Source organism: Cherax quadricarinatus, unplaced genomic scaffold (genome assembly GCF_038502225.1).
Source record: "Cherax quadricarinatus isolate ZL_2023a unplaced genomic scaffold, ASM3850222v1 Contig315, whole genome shotgun sequence".
In the NCBI taxonomy this organism is placed as follows: domain Eukaryota; kingdom Metazoa; phylum Arthropoda; class Malacostraca; order Decapoda; family Parastacidae; genus Cherax; species Cherax quadricarinatus.
In genome coordinates this window covers 170,408-186,972 of record NW_027195341.1, presented here as the reverse complement: position 1 = coordinate 186,972, position 16,565 = coordinate 170,408, and the positions used below count along the sequence as shown (strand labels likewise).

Sequence of the window (16,565 nt, the reverse complement as noted above, 5' to 3'; positions counted from 1 at the left end):
ATTACTGCTGCTGTTACTATTATTGCTATTACCATTGCTATTACTATTATTGATATTACTGCTGCTATTACTATTACTGTTGATATTACTATTGATATTATTATTACTACTGCTGTTACTAATGCTATTGCTGTTACTAGTGCTATTACTATTGCTGTTTCTGTTGGTACTGCTATTGCTATAATTGATATTACTATTACTGTTACCATTGCTATTATTACTGCAAATATTGATATTACTATTACTGTTACTATTGCTATTGCTGTTACTATTGCTATTAATGTTGCTACTATTGATATTACTACTGCTGTTACTCTTGTTATTACTATTACTATAACTACTACTTCTACTGTGGCACAGATGGAGTTGTACTCCCTGTGCCTCTTTTCATTACTTGATGCCTTCGTGGATGCAGTGGAGGTGACCTGACTGGTGGGCCATTGGTCTAAGCCGGGGGTTGAAATGGACCTGCCCCGCATGGGCCAGTAGGCCTGCTGCAGTGTTCCTTCTTTCGTATGTTCTTATTATATTTAGTCTGTCATTCCGTCCCTTCTTTAGTTAAATTGCCTTGGTGCTGGTGCCATCTTAGGTTATGCCTTGTATTTAGAGGCTTATTGTGAGATCTGGCAGGGTTGCTGGGAGGTGAATGGCCTTGGGGTTTGGGTGGGTTGGCTTGGATTTTTCAGGATGGCAGGAGAGGAGAAGGTGAAGTGCATGGTATATTGTGGTGGGGTTGAGGTCAGGAAGAGGTTAATTGAGAATTTGTTATTGATGGTTGAGGGGGATGGGGGGCTGCTGGATGTGAAATATATTGTGTGCGTATGTGACAATGTACTTGGTATTGTTTCAGTCAGTCAGTTCATTTCCACATAATACATCAATTTGTACGAAATTAGATGACATGATATCTCTCACATGGAGAGCCCCTTAACCCCTTGACTGTTGCAACTCCAAATCCTGAGGTGTCTCCTGGTATTGCCAATTTTCGAAAAAAAAAATTATTTTTTCTTATGAAATGATAGAGAATCTTTTCCCGATTGTAATTACACCAAAAGAATGAAATTTGATGGAAAACTGACGGAATTACGCTCTCGCAAAGTTAGCGACCTCAGCGATATTTAGGAATTGGCGATTTTGCCCACTTTGAGCCCTATTTTCAGCTAATTCCATAGTTCCAGTCGACCAAACTCATAGCTATTTCTTTAGAAACTCCATTTTTTCTATTGATTGAGTACAGGAAACTCCCCATTTACTGATTTCAACTACCCAATAACGTGGTCAGAAATTTGCAATTTGGCCAATTTCACAAAAATTAAAAAATACGACAATTTCAAAATAGGGCCCAGAATGAACAATGCAGCCATTCCTGGCTCTAAAATAACATTTTCTCTGTTCAGCAGTCACGTCTCCAGGCCCCTCTGATATTACTCTTGCTTTCTATTTTGAATTTTTTATTCAAACAAAACATAGAAGACTTAACGTTATGCAGACTACTGTAATATTGTAATAATTATATAAATAAAGTCAACCCATTCATGACTGCATATTAAAATGGCTACTTGGACATTTATTGGAAAATGACATCATTTGTTTACTTTCGAACATTGGCAAAAATCAAACATTTCCCCTAATTTGAGCTTCATTTTAAGGTTCATTTCATAGTAAAACCAATCAGAATCACCTCCATTTCTATAATATGTTTAATATTCTATCAAATGAGTCCAAGAAAACGAGAATACAATAATAAATACTATACGAAAATAGACCACAAAGTCAGCATTTTAATTAAAAAAAATGGTCGGAGGTTTTTTTCCTCATGCACTGCGTGCTGCAGGATTTTTTTTATGTGGTGCACACTGACCACACAGACCCATTCTCTCACATGTGAGCCTACCAGCTTTCTCCTGCTTGATTTGAAGCTGATTTGAAGTATGTATACGTCAAAAACGGTGGCTAGTAAGACGTATATACAAGGCCAAAACAGTCAAAGGGTTAATTATGTAGAGCATTTTGGGCAAGCTTATACCTACCTTATATCTTTGTGTCTATGTAGGTTTGAATATGTTGGGTTTGAGTTACTAGGACAGCATATGTTGGGAGTAAGCTAAGCTTATTTGTATTCCATCTTTTTCATTTTAATGTTTAATAATTTTTTATTTGGTCTGTAGGTGTGTTGTACCATGTAAGTGACACTGGCAACTGTGTTGAGGTTCTTCAGGCTGATGGCGGCATTAAACGTCTTTTACATCACGAATCCAAAAATTTGCTGGTGGTGATCACAGAGGGCATGGTTCTGGGACAGTTTTCTGTTGCTCCAGATGGCTCTGTCACTGAAGTCAACAAGGTATGGAAATTTTTAGTAATTACTATGTATATACAGTGGACCCCTGGTTTTCAGCTGGTGTGGAAATCATACTATTCGGATTTTGAGCACTTTGTTTGGCAAAATTTTCCCCCGAGTTTTGTACATCTGCTTGGAAATCATTGGTTTTGTACATCTGCTTGGAAATCATTGGTACCAGACGCGTGCACTTGGGCCGCTCATACGTTTGTGACTAACTCTTGGGCACATTAACCCTTAAATGGTCCAAACGTATATATACGTTCTTACGCATAGCGCCCCAAACGTATATATACGTTTTATTTTTCCTGCCTTCAAATTTGGCACAATTGGCCTGAGATGCCTTGTCAGCATAGAATGGGTCCTAACACTCAGTATGCGCAGTATTAAAAAAATCTGGGACCACTTAGTACCTTGTGGGAGTGCCAGCTAGAGCAAACAGTGTGACAAACACCAAGGATTCATTGATGTAATGTCATATTAACACTCCCCTTTAAAGAGGAAAGTGATGTTAACCCCAAGTTTAGGGTCTGTCTATCTCTATCTCCATCTTCCTCTGTCTATCTCTGTCTGTGTCTGTCTCTGTCTATCTGTCTCTGTATCTTTTTCAATCTGTCTGTCTCTATCTGTCTGTCTATCTCTGTCTCTCAGGTACACATAAATACAAGTACAGGTTTTCCTCAACATTCGCGAGGGTTAGGGGATCAAGAGCCTCGCGAATGTTGAAAAATCGAAAATGTTTGGTGCTTCAGTATATTGTAGGGTAATATAATACAATACTGCTTCCTTAACTTGTTGAACCATGAACAATCATAAAATACATGAAAACGTCATAAATTGTACTGAATACATACATGTTATGGTTTAATAACATGTATGCTATTAAATACCACTGCCTCCACCAATTCCTCAACCACTGTGAGTCCCTACTACCCTCCCTCCGACCACCGCAACTGACAGCCAGCCCTCCCACCACTGTGTGGTGAGTGTTTTATTTGTTCATTGTTGTTACGTTGGTTTGTCCCTTATTACTTTGATAGTAAGGTTCTCACTACATGTTCTAGTGTGGGGTAGCTTTTTACTTAATGGCCTTATCTGTCTAGGGGTAATACTTACATCATGGCTGATCATCTTGAGTGTCTCTGATATCCTTTCACCAGCCCTCCTCACAGGTTATTTAAACTACTACTATAAAAATATAACTGTATTCTAAATAGATATGTAAAGAAGATACAATCACAGCCTCACATTTTCAAAACAAAAATCTACACACTCCATAGCTGTTCTCCCACATGGTGCATCTCAGCAACTTTTGTCTTTCTCTCTTCTTGACTAACTCTGCGCTAACCAGTGTTTTGACACACTTTAGTCACCCTGGATATGGTGGCCACAACTTAAGTTATAAAAACTCACCCCTGGAGCACACATCCCCCAAAAACATAGAAAGAAGGACCCAGAGGTCCTTCCACCTTCATGTCAGCCAAAACAGAGAGAGAGAGAGCGGGGGAGGAGCCTAGCTAAGCTCCTCCCACACCCACCAAAAACAAAAGACTGTTGCCAAGCACAATTCTCCAGTTACCACAATTCTACCACACCTTAATTTTACTTTTACAAAAAGAAATACAACTTTATAAACTACTTATTTAAATTGTGTGTTTGTGTGTCTATAGTATAACCTATTATATTGAGAAAAAGGCTTGACCCAGCTGCCTCTCAGTCCTAAGGGTGATCAGCCCTTATGACATTTAGAACCGAGTCCCCATCAATTCAATATAATTAGGTATTCCAGAGTAACTGTTACTTATAAATACATGTTGGGTCCTATAGCCCCATAACACCCCCACCTCCAGACGAAGTCTCACAAAAGCTAGCCGTGTCCCTCAGGATACGGCTTGTAAAAAGTATATTGCTTAAGTCTGAAGGCGGTAAGCAAGACTACTAGAAATGCTACATATTTCCCAGCACCATAACTACTCTTCACTTTACTGTTATTTACAACAGATTGCAGAATTTTTTTAGAAAAGCATTTTAACCATACCCATATACTCAAGGGTGTAACTATTTACAATTTTAGTGGCTTTTAAAAACAATACACATTACAATGCAAGAATTGCACACAATGCCCACTGTGAAAGCCCACACCAACAGGCCTGTGCCTCTGCTACGGTAATCCAGCAAGCAACTGGTACTCCAGGGTGGCATCTTCCTGATCAGGAGACGAGAGTAGAGCCAAACCCAGAGCAGTCAGGTGTACACCAGGCAGGAAACTTCACAAAACATGTCAAGGTGTCTCTCACTTGGTGGCCGAACCAAACAGTGAGACTTCCAGTCAACACTCACAATCCTTAACGTGGTCAGGCACTCAAGCCCATCTTCTGAGGTCCCACTCCACACAGATCCTCCAAACTTATGAAGAGGAGGCTGACATAGAACATGGAGGGGTCCAAGGGACCACAAAGGCAAATCGTCGGGCCGTTTTGTATATAGAGCACACCAAGACACAACATCACATACCTGCCTGAACGTCTCATGTTACCGAAGGTTGTCAACCACTGCCTCAACTCACATTTACATATACACTGACCCTCATCACACTTTTGGCTCCGACTCGACTCCTTCACAGTCAGATGGCTGGTAGAGAGTACTCAGGCTTGCCGAGAGTTCACCACTGCAAAAACAACAAGGTCAGCACATGACAAATACTATGTACAAAGTACGCACCATGCATCTTCATGAAACATCTAGAGAGAGCATCAGCAACCACATTCTCTGAGCCTTTTATATACATGTATTTAACTTCCAAATTAAAAGGCTGTAGGAACAAAGCCCATTTTAAGAGTCTGATTTTAGTCACCATACACAGGAACAGGATGAAGAGATCTTGAGGCATATACAAATGCTGAATAGCCAGCCCCAAAATGAAAATTTTCTTTCCTGTGGTAAAATGTTGACATTTAAACTTAGAAGGTTGTTCATAGATAGTAACAGTTCTGCAACCTCTCGCAGTGCAACAACAACACCAAAGACATCTCTTTGCACCCAGGTTGGATACATCAAGTTTACACAAATACCATCACGTTCCATCTCACACACAAATTTTAAGCACACAATGAACACAATTTGCATTACACACACTAAAATGGTACTGGAACACAGGCCATGGAAATCACATCTTCCTGCCCCATGTTTTAGTTTATTTAAAATGTTTGCATCTCTTAGTGCATAAGTATCAATCTGTCTAATCCTGTAAACCTTAATTGTTAAATGTACTTTGTGGTAGTCAGTGTTTATGCCCAGGGTGCCATCTAATTTGGGAACCATGACGCATGGGAATGCCCACTGGTGAGTGAGTGTAAGTGTGAACCACCAGGTGGTTTACATGTAGTTAGTTGACGGGGCATATCAGGGAGATAAGATGTTTTCTAACTGTCACAACTATCAAGAAAGCATTTTAGGTCAAGGTTAACATTGGAATTTAACGTCCTTTATGTATTGGTGTAACCCTTGCTGTCTTGAGTAGTGTCGGGAAAATGCTAATTTCTAGTGACTTGTTAAAAAGTAATGTAATAGCATGCAAAAGGACGTGGGACGCTCGCTTGTATAATGAATGGCATAGACATCTGTAGTACCATGCTTTAGTTTTGAAAGTGATGAATGTGTCTGCAGTTCTAGAGTTTTCAGGTAGGGTGTTCCAGATTTTAGGCCCTTTGACACACATTGAATTTTTGTAAAGGTTTAGTCGGACACAGGGAATGTCATAGAGATGTTTGTGTCTGGTGTTATGCCTGTGGGTCCTGTCACAACTATCAAGAAAGTGTTTTAGGTCAAGGTTAACATTGGAATTTAAGGTCCTGTAGACATAGATTGCACAGTAGTAGGTGTGGATGTTCTGAACAGGGAGTAAGTTTAGATCTATGAAGAGTGGGGGGGGGGGGTGTTGCCTGGGATGGGATTTAGTGATTATTCTTGCTGCGACTTTTTGTTGGGTTATTATTGGCTTTAGATGTGTTGCTGCAGTTGATCCCCAAGCACAAATAGCATAGGTGAGGTATGGATAAATGAGTGAATGGTATAGTGTGAGAAGGGCAGTTTGCGGCACGTAATATCATATCTTGGAGAGGATCCCCACCGTTTTGGATACTTTTTTTTGTTATGTGTTGGATATGGGTGCTGAAATTTAGGTTGTTGTCAAGGTATAGACCTAGGAATTTGCCCTCATTATGTCTGGCAATTAGAGTGTTGTCGATCTTAATGTTAAATTGCGCAACACCTGCTCTGCTACCAAACATAATGTAGTAGGTTTTGTCATTGTTAAGTGTAAGTTTATTGGCTGTCATCCAAGTCAGAATTTTGAGCAGCTCCTCGTTGACAGTGGTGTTGAGGGTGGGAAGATTAGGGTGGGAGATGACGTAAGTTGTGTCGTCAGCAAAGAGAATGGGTTTCAGGTGTTGGGATACGTTTGGAAGATCTTTAATGTAAATGAGGAAGAGCAGGGGACCAAGGACACTTCCCTGTGGAACTCCAGTATCAAGTGGCCGTGTTGATGAGGCTGTCTTTAATGGTGACATACTGATACCTATTAGTAAGGTAGGATTTGAAATATGCAAGCGCATGGCCTCTTATACCATAATGGTCAAGTTTGTGGAGTAGGATGCCATGGTCTACTGTGTCAAACGCTTTTCTTAGGTCAATAAAAATTCCTAGCGAATATTCTTTATTTTCCAATGCTGTGTAAAGCAGATCTAGCATTTTTACAATTGCATCATTAGTGCTTTTATTTTTCCTGAATCCAAATTGGCAGGGGTTGAGTATGTTTTGTGCGTTATAAATGAATATAGTCTCCTGTACACGAGTTTCTCGAAGATTTTGGATAGCAATGGTAAGTTTGATATTGGCCTATAGAGATGTTTGTGTCTGGTGTTATGCCTGTGGGTCCTGTCACAACTATCAAGAAAGCATTTTAGGTCAAGGTTAACATTGGAATTTAACGTCCTTTATGTATTGGTGTAACCCTTGCTGTCTTGAGTAGTGTCGGGAAAATGCTAATTTCTAGTGACTTGTTTAAAAGTAATGTAATAGCATGCAAAAGGACGTGGGTCGCTCGCTTGTATAATGAATGGCATAGACATCTGTAGTACCATGCTTTAGCCAGGTTTCTGTGAGTGTGATGATTGACCTACTGGTATGCAGGGAACTGAGTAATGCTGTGATGTCATCGTAATGTTTGCTCAAAGATCTGACATTGTAAGGCTGCAGTCAGAATGGTAACAAATTCCCACTACAGGCAGCAAACTCCACCAATATTCAAAACTCTAAACCTACTCACCATACAAAACATCCATACTTTTTACTGCACCAACTACATACATAGAACACTTAACTCTGATATAAACCCTCCCCTCAAACATCTCCTTGCCAACCTCAACAGAACACATGACCATAACACAAGGCACAAATCACTCTTTGATGTTCCTCGTGGCCACCTCACGCTATGCAAAAACTCAGTGCACATAAAAGGCCCTAAAATCTGGAATTCATTACCAGTAAATATAAAAGAAACACTGTCTGTTTATAAATTCAAGTCTCTTCTCAAAAATTACTTACCCACAACTAAATAAATACTGAATAATTGTATCTCATAAATTGTATCTCGTAAATGTTTCTCATTATTGTATCTCATAAATGTCTAACCTGTGACCCAATCAAACTTTGTTATTTTTTAATTACATTACCTAACAGAGCACTCCATTCTATTGAATGCACAGCAACACAGTAAATGACCACTTGACCTGTCTTTGTAATACTCATTTGTGCTAAATTGTTATCTATTTACAATAATGTTTTTACCACTGAATATATCATTGCTTAGTTAATCTTAAGTTAATTTTAAGCCTGCCCATAATGCTCTGCATACAAGGGGCTTTGGCATGTTGCACTTTAATAACTGTATTCCTTTGTACTTCTCTGTATCATGTTCAAATTAATAAATAAATAAATAAGTCATTTAATAAAAGGTCAATATCAGGATCAGTGCTTGTAAATATAAGATTGAGAGTGACTCTACAACTAGACTTTTGAATAAAGTATTATGTTAAACTTAATAGTTATGATACTAAACTAATTTATCTACTAACTAATGGATTGTTACAAGTAGTTTTTTAAAAAATACAGGGATACAGTTTACTCATAACCCTCGAGCTGTCCAAACATAGATATATGTTCACGTGCGTAGTGCTCTGACCTTGATTTTCCTCTTTCGAATACATGTAAAAAGAAATGTAGATCTACATTCGGAGCCTGCCGCACGTCAACGTATATCTACGTTTGGACAGTTTAAGGGTTAATATGGTACAGATTTGATGATTTTATATTGAACTCTTAGTATTTTAGTTAGACAAAAGTTGTAGATTTAGAATAGAAGTTTACTGAACACAATAAAATTGCTTAGTACTGGAAGTAATAATTAAATTAAAAGTCTGCAGGTAATGGTAGTTATAAAAGAAAAATAAGAGAAAGCAAAAATAATAGTTTATAATAATAGATTAAAATAAGTAATTATAAAATACAGGGATTATGCTAACTCTTACTAAGGCACAAGTTTGGCAATATAATACAGTGGACCCCCGGTTAACTATATTTTTTCACTCCAGAAGTATGTTCAGGTGCCAGTACTGACCGAATTTTTTCCCATAAGGAATATTGTGAAGTAGATTAGTCCATTTCAGACCCCCAAACATACACGTGCAAACGCACTTACATAAATACACTTACATAATTGGTCGCATTCGAAGGTGATCGGTATGCAGGGGTCCACTGTATTGCACTGGTTATCAGTTCTATAATAATAGTTTATAATAGTAAGCAAGTAATGGTAAATTAAAAATAAAACAATAGAAATAAGAGAGAATGTAGTGATCAATTGTACAAAAGTAAAATGGACTGATAGTAAATATGGTGTTGAAGAAAATTTAAGCAAGTAATATTAGTTAAAATATATAAAAAAAAAAATCTGTTTCAAGTTATAAATTTTTATGAACAACTATTAGGATTCAGTATTGCACTGGTAGAAATAGTAGAGCTTATAAAGGCAGTACAAAGTATTTAACCCTTTCAGGGTCCAAAGGCAAAATTGGAAGGGGCGCCCCAGTGTCCAAGAAAGTTTGAAAAAAAACAAAAAAAAAATTTCTTACAGAATTAAAGAGTATATTTTTGTTGACTCAAGTTGACCCAAAATGACTGGCTGGCGGCAACATCGGCGATTTCCACAAACTCACATTTCTTTATTTTACGTTTTTTATACTTTTTTCTTTTCTTTTCTAATTTTTTTCTTTTTCTAGTAACATTTGTGGCCTATGAGACCAATACTGTATATAATGTATATATATACACTCACTGTATTGAACACAATAACTGCACTAAAGTTATTATTATAATATTGTTTACCACTTTTGTTTATTACAATAAACATGCACAAATCTTGTATAATACTAATGTTCTATTATATATTTACATATGTACAATCACTGGACATGTTTTTAGAGCTGCTGCAGCTTGTGGAACTCCTTGAAACAAGGTACATTCCTCGCACATAAACTGAGTGTCTTTGCGTCTTTGTTGCCGTCGTTTTGTTTGCGCACAGACAACACATCTCTTCTGAGCAAATTTCTTATTAGTTGCAGGAAGCTGTATTATGAAGTGATCATCTTCCCTCCTCAAACACTTTGGTATTTCCTGGGGAGTTTGAGGATGATTTTGTATAGCAGGTATTGTTACCTAGTACACCTACCACTCGACTTACGACCGTGCATCTGGCAGGTGGGCTGGGCCGGCTGATGTACACCACTGTACAATATTTGACAGTACTCGTGGCGGCAATGTGTCATGCAGGCAGCATCATACTATATTAACTGTACTAACTGGACAGTAAATTTCACCATGGCCCCTAAGATGAAGTCTGAATCTTGCACTGGAGATTGTGGCAAGAAAGGCTCTTACTCTCGAACTCTCTATTTGTTTTCACTGTTGAACATAAACCTGTCTGTATCTGTCTACCTGTATATCTGTGTGTCTGTTTATCTGTCTACCTGTGTCTATGTCTACCTGTGTGTCTGTCTTTCTGTCTACCTGTGTGTCTGTCTTTCTGTCTACCTGTGTATCTGTCTTTATGTCTACCTGTGTGTCTGTCTTTGTCTACCTGTGTCAGTCTACCTGTGTGTGTCTTTCTGTCTACCTGTGAGTCTTTCTGTCTACCTGTGTGTCTTTCTGTCTACCTGTGTCTCTTTCTGTCTACCTGTGTGTCTGTCTCTGTCTACCTATGTGTGTCTTTCTACCTGTGTCTGTCTGTCTTTCTGTCTACCTGTGTCTTTCTGTCTGCTTGTCTGTCTCAGAGCCACTCATTAAGAGTGTAATTGGTCTTGAAGACGCCATATTAACCCTTAAACGGTCCAAACGTATATATACGTTTTTTCAACATTTGAAAGTATGTAAAAAAGTAGATCTTCTTTTTGTTTTTTTACATTTGAAAATGTGTAAAAAAAACTTTGATCTGCTTTTTTTTTTTTTGTTATATTTGAAAATATGTAAAAAAAACGTAGATCTACTTTTGTAGCACTACACATGTGAACGTAGATCTGCTTGGACTGTTTACGAGCTAATAATGATAATAGCAATAATCCATCCAAAATCTTCGAGAAACTTGTGCACAGGAGACTATATTCATTTATAGCGTCACAAAACATACTCAACCCCTGCCAATTTGGATTCAGGAAAAATAAAAGCACTAATGATGCAATTATAAAAATGCTAGACCTGCTTTACACAGCATTGGAAAATAAGGAATATCCGCTAGGAATTTTTATTGACCTAAGAAAAGCATTTGACACAGTAGACCACGGCATCTTACTCCACAAACTTGACCACTATGGTATAAGAGGCCATGCACTTGCATATTTCAAATCCTACCTTTCTAATAGGTATTATTATGTCACCATGTTACGTTGGTATGTCTTATTACTTTGATAGTAAGGTTCTCACTACATGTTCTAGTGTGGGGTAGCTTTTTACTTAATGGCCTTATCTGTCTAGGGGTAATACTTACATCATGGCTGATCCTCTTGAGTGTGTCTGATATCCTTTCACCAGCCCTCTTCACAGGTTATGTAAACTACTACTATAAAAATATAACTGTATTCTAAATAGATATGTACGGAAGATACAATCACAGCCTCACATATTCAAAACAAAAATCTACACACTCCTTAGCTGTTCTCCCACATGGTGCATCTCAGCAACTTTGTCCTTCTCTCTTCTTGACTAACTCTGCGCTAACCAGTGTTTTGACACACTTTTTTCACCCTGGGTATGGTGGCCACAACTTAAGTTATAAAAACTCACCCCTAGCACACATAATGCCCCAAAAAGATAGAAAAAAGGACCCAGAGGTCCTGCCACCTCCATGTCAACAAAAGAAGAGAGAGAGGGAGGGGGAAGAGCCTAGCTAAGCTCCTCCCACACCCACCAAAACAAAAGACTGTTGCCAAGCACAATTCTCCAGTTACCACAATTCTACCACACCTTAATTTTACTTTTACAAAAAGAAATACAACTTCATAAACTACTTATTTAAATTGTGTGTTTGTGTGTCTATAGTATAACCTATTATATTGAGAAAAAAGGCTTGACCCAGCTGCCTCTCAGTCACAAGGGTGATCTGCCCTTATGACATTTAGAACCGAGTCCCCCATCACTTCAATATAATTAGGTATTCCAGAGTAACTGTTACTTATAAATACATGTTGGGTCCTATAGCCCCATAACACACCATTAAAGACACAGCCTCATCAATACGGCCACCTGATACTGGAGTTCCGCAGGGAAGTGTCCTTGGACCCCTGCTCTTCCTCATTTACATCAGTGATCTTCCGAACATATCCCAACACTTGAAACCCATTCTCTTTGCTGACGACATGACTTATATCATCTCCCATCCTAATCTTGCCACCCTCAACACCATTGTTAACGAGGAGCTGCTCAAAATATTGACTTGGATGACAGCCAATAAACTTATACTTAACACTGGCAAAACCTGCTATATTATGTTTGGTAGCAGAGCAGGTGTTGCGCAACTTAACATTAAGATCGACAACACTTTAATTGCCAGACATAATGAGGGCAAATTCCTTGGCCTATACCTCGACAACAACCTAAATTTCAGCACCCATATCCAACACATAACAAAAAAAGCATCCAAAACGGTGGGGATCCTCTCCAAGATAGGATATTACGTACTGCAAACTACCCTTCTCACACTATACCATTCACTTATATATCCATACCTCACCTATGCTATCTGTGCTTGGGGTTCAACTGCAGGAACACACCTAAAGCCAATAATAACCCAACAAAAAGCTGCAGTAAGAATAATCATTAAATCCCATCCCTGGCAACACACCCCCCCACTCTTCATAGATCTAAACTTGCTCCCTGTTCAGAATATCCTCACTTACTACTGTGTACTCTATATCTACAGGACCTTAAATTCCAATATTAACCTTGACCTAAAATGCTTTCTTGATAGTTGTGACAGGATCCACAGGCATAACACCAGACACAAACATCTCTGTGACATTCCCCGTGTTCGACTAAACCTTTACAAAAATTCAATGTATTTCAAAGGACCTAAAATCTGGGACACCCTACCTGATAACTCTAGAACTGCAGACACATTGATCACTTTCAAAACTACAGTTAGAAAACATCTTATCTCCCTGATCCACCCCAACAACTAACTACATGATAACCACCTTGTGGCTCACAATTACACTCACTCACCCACTGACTATAAACCCAGAAATACTAATCTTAATGTTAAAATAATAAATCCTAACTAGTCATAAGTTTGCCTATGATACTCCAATATAGACACCTTGTATTGTGCCAGAACAAAAGCATTCACATTGCTAAACTCACAAATTATGATGTAGTCACTTAGCCTTAATACCATAATCTGTAAGGATTTAATGTTAAGAATTAATCTAAGTCTGCTCGAAAAACCTAGCCATGGTAGGTGTCCTAGTGGCCCCCTCTGTAATTAGTATTTTATAACATGTAAATCACACAATACTCAAAATCTTTAAACCCAGCATCGTAACCCTTATAGAGAATAAACTTGAATTGAATTGAATATGAGATGTTTTTCTGGTCGGCTTGACAGAGTGAACAGAAACCATTCATGTCCAGGCTGGCAAAAACAACAACGTTTGTTTACATAACTCGCCAACCTTCTACACTCTCATTCGTTTATTCATTTAATCTTGTTTACTCACCTCTCACTCTACATTAAGACTACAGTTATTTTAAGGTAAGTAATGAGTGGACTCGATTATTATATTATAGATTAACCCTTTGACTGTTTCAGGGCCCTGTCTGAAACTGTCATTCTATGTCGCCAAATATTCGAAAAAAAAAAAAATTATTTTTTCTTATGAAAATGTTAGGAATATTTTTACTAGTGTTTTAAGCCTAAAAAAAAATTTTTGCCATCAGTACTTACCGAGATATAGAGCTGCAAAGTTTGCAGAAATCGACGTGCGTATGGCAACAGCGGCGACTGCCGCCCGCCCGGTATTCTTTTATTTACTCTAATTCAAAGGTTTCTTGCATTTTTCAATATTTTTCTTTTCCAGGTAACTTATGTGGCCTGTGAGACCAATGTAAGGTGCATTGTTCAAATATACACTCATTATTTACAACACAATAACAGAACAAACTTTATCACTATTAGTTTGTGTATACACTTTGTTTACACAAACAAACAATACAAAACAATGTTTATTACTATTGTTCCATAATATATATACATATGTACAGTCACTAACCACGTTCCTAGAACTGCTGCAGCTTGTGGAACTCTTTGAAACATGGGTATATGCAGAGGGGCACTTCACACTCCTCACACATAAAACGAGTGTCTCTGCGTGTTTGTGGGCGTTTTGTGGTATGCATACATACATAACACCTCTTCTGAGCATTTTTCTTGGCAGTAGTAGGAGGCAGTTGTATGGGGTAGTGATCACCAGGCCTCAAACGAGATGACGTCTGTGGGCGCTGGTCTATTGCAGGAGTTGCTCCTTTGTACTTTGCAATTATTTGTCTGATTACTGACAGGCAAAATTCACCATATTTTGGTGTTTTGTTGGTCTTCAACTTGTATATGTTATAAGCATTTAGCATAGAGATATCAACAAGATGGAAAAAAAGTTTGATATACCACTTATAACTCTTGCGTACACAGTCTGCAAACCCAATCTGCATGTCACATTTGTCCACTAAGCGCATATTGAGGTTGTAGTCCATGACAGCTGCAGGCTTTAGAATGGGTTCATTGGTCTCTCTGTTGTCCCTGCCACTGGGTACCATTTCGTTTGTGTGAACTGATGTCAACAATGTGACATCACGTTTGTCATGCCACCGAAATGCCATGATGTCATTGGCAGCAAAGGCTTGCACCTCACCTCTGCGAGTGCCAGCGTCGAACCTTGGCATATGTTTGCGATTACCACGCACTGTGCCACACACGTCTGTCAAGTTCACTCGCAAGAAATCACTGAGTAAGGGGCTTGTGTACCAGTTATCAGTAAATAACATATGCCCCTTACCAAGATATGGTTCCATCATTGTTCGAACCACATCACCAGAGATACCCAATAACTTCATGGTATCTCTCAAAGTATTACTGCCAGTGTACACAATAATATCTAAAACAAGACCACTTCTGCAATCACACAGTACAAATAGCTTTATACCAAAGCGTTTCCTCTTGCTTGGTATATATTGCTTGAATGAGAGTCTTCCTTTGAATAAAATCAAGGACTCATCAATAACAAGCTTCCTGAAGGGATAAAAATACATGCAGCACTTTTGTTTCAGGTACATAAACACATTTCTTATCTTATATAACCTGTCGCTTCTGTCAGGCCTGGTTTTGTCTGAAAAGTGTAACATACGCAACAGTATCAGGAAACGATTGACACCTATAATGTCACTAAAACCTGGAGTTGAAATCAGGCGATCTGTTGTCCAGTATGTGGTGACAGTGTGCTTATACACATGTGGCATAAGCATTATTGTGGCAAAAAACAGGTACATCTCTGCCACAGTTGTCTCCTTCCACTTGTGTAGCCGTGATTTTGGTGAGAGAATTGTATTTGCCATGGTGTATTCACAGTATGTGTTGGTTTCCCTGACAATGATGTCCATCAGGGGTTCATCGAAGAATAACTCAAAGCAGTCCAGTTCACTGGCATTGTTCCCAAGTGGACAAGATGGCTTTATTCCACTTTGTGTTTCATCAAAGTCATGGGGACTGGGAACAAACTCGTCACCGTCCTGCCAATCCCAGATGCGGTCTGCTGGTGGGGTCTGGATATTGTACCGTGGTTGTGGCTGTGGTTGTGGCTGTGCAGGTTGTGGTGGTGCAGGTTGTGGCAGTGTGGGGTAGGGTGAGGCTGGTTCTTCTGCTGAGTCAGCCGCGTGGCTAGTAGCGTGGCCCGGTGATGGTGCCACATGGGCCGTGCCACCCTCACTATCACCACCACTGCCTCCTCCCTCACTGTCACCATTCATACCCATCGTTACAATATCATCATCTTCACTATCAGGTCGTGGTGTTGGGCCACGGGATGTGCTCCCAGAGTTTCTCCTTCCCCTTGGAACAACATATGAAACACTACCAGACCGCATGCTACGTCGTACATACTGGCGCTTCACTGGGGAATATTCACTCTCACTGTCACTAGAACTGCTTTCAATGACCTTGAAATCACTATCACTATCACTATCACTATCACTGCTATCATCAGGGTGTTGTACACGACCAAATAGTTTCCTCTTTCGTCCTGGTACAGGCGAAGGTGAATGTGAACAAGCCGGCACAGCACCAGAGGTCGAAGGTTGTGGGTCATCTGGGTTTTCGTCACTATTTACGTTATCCTGGGCACTTTTTTCGGTAACACTCACTTGAAAACCCTTGAATTCACTGTCACTGACATTTTCATCGCTGTTAGAGCTATCACTTGGGAACAAAAGACCTCCAATCCGGCGAGGAGTGAGGAACTTCTTACCGAGAGGCATGGTGAAAATGGACTGACAACATGGCGTTCCCACAATGCACCGCTAGGTCCGAGATTTTTTTCACAGGGTGCACACCGACCACTGAGACCCATTC

General features: G+C 39.2%; 1 protein-coding gene across 1 annotated transcript in view; it reads left to right on the top strand.

The window, feature by feature from the left end:
• Nucleotides 1–2,167: 2,167 nt before the first annotated feature.
• The window catches only part of rempA (intraflagellar transport protein rempA), a 178,168-nt gene continuing 163,770 nt past the window's right edge, over nt 2,168–16,565 (top strand). Inside the window, exon 1 of the mRNA XM_070080315.1 lies at nt 2,168–2,344. Coding sequence (XP_069936416.1) covers nt 2,288–2,344 — 57 coding nt within the window. The 5' untranslated portion in view covers nt 2,168–2,287. The remainder of the gene's footprint in view (nt 2,345–16,565) is intronic.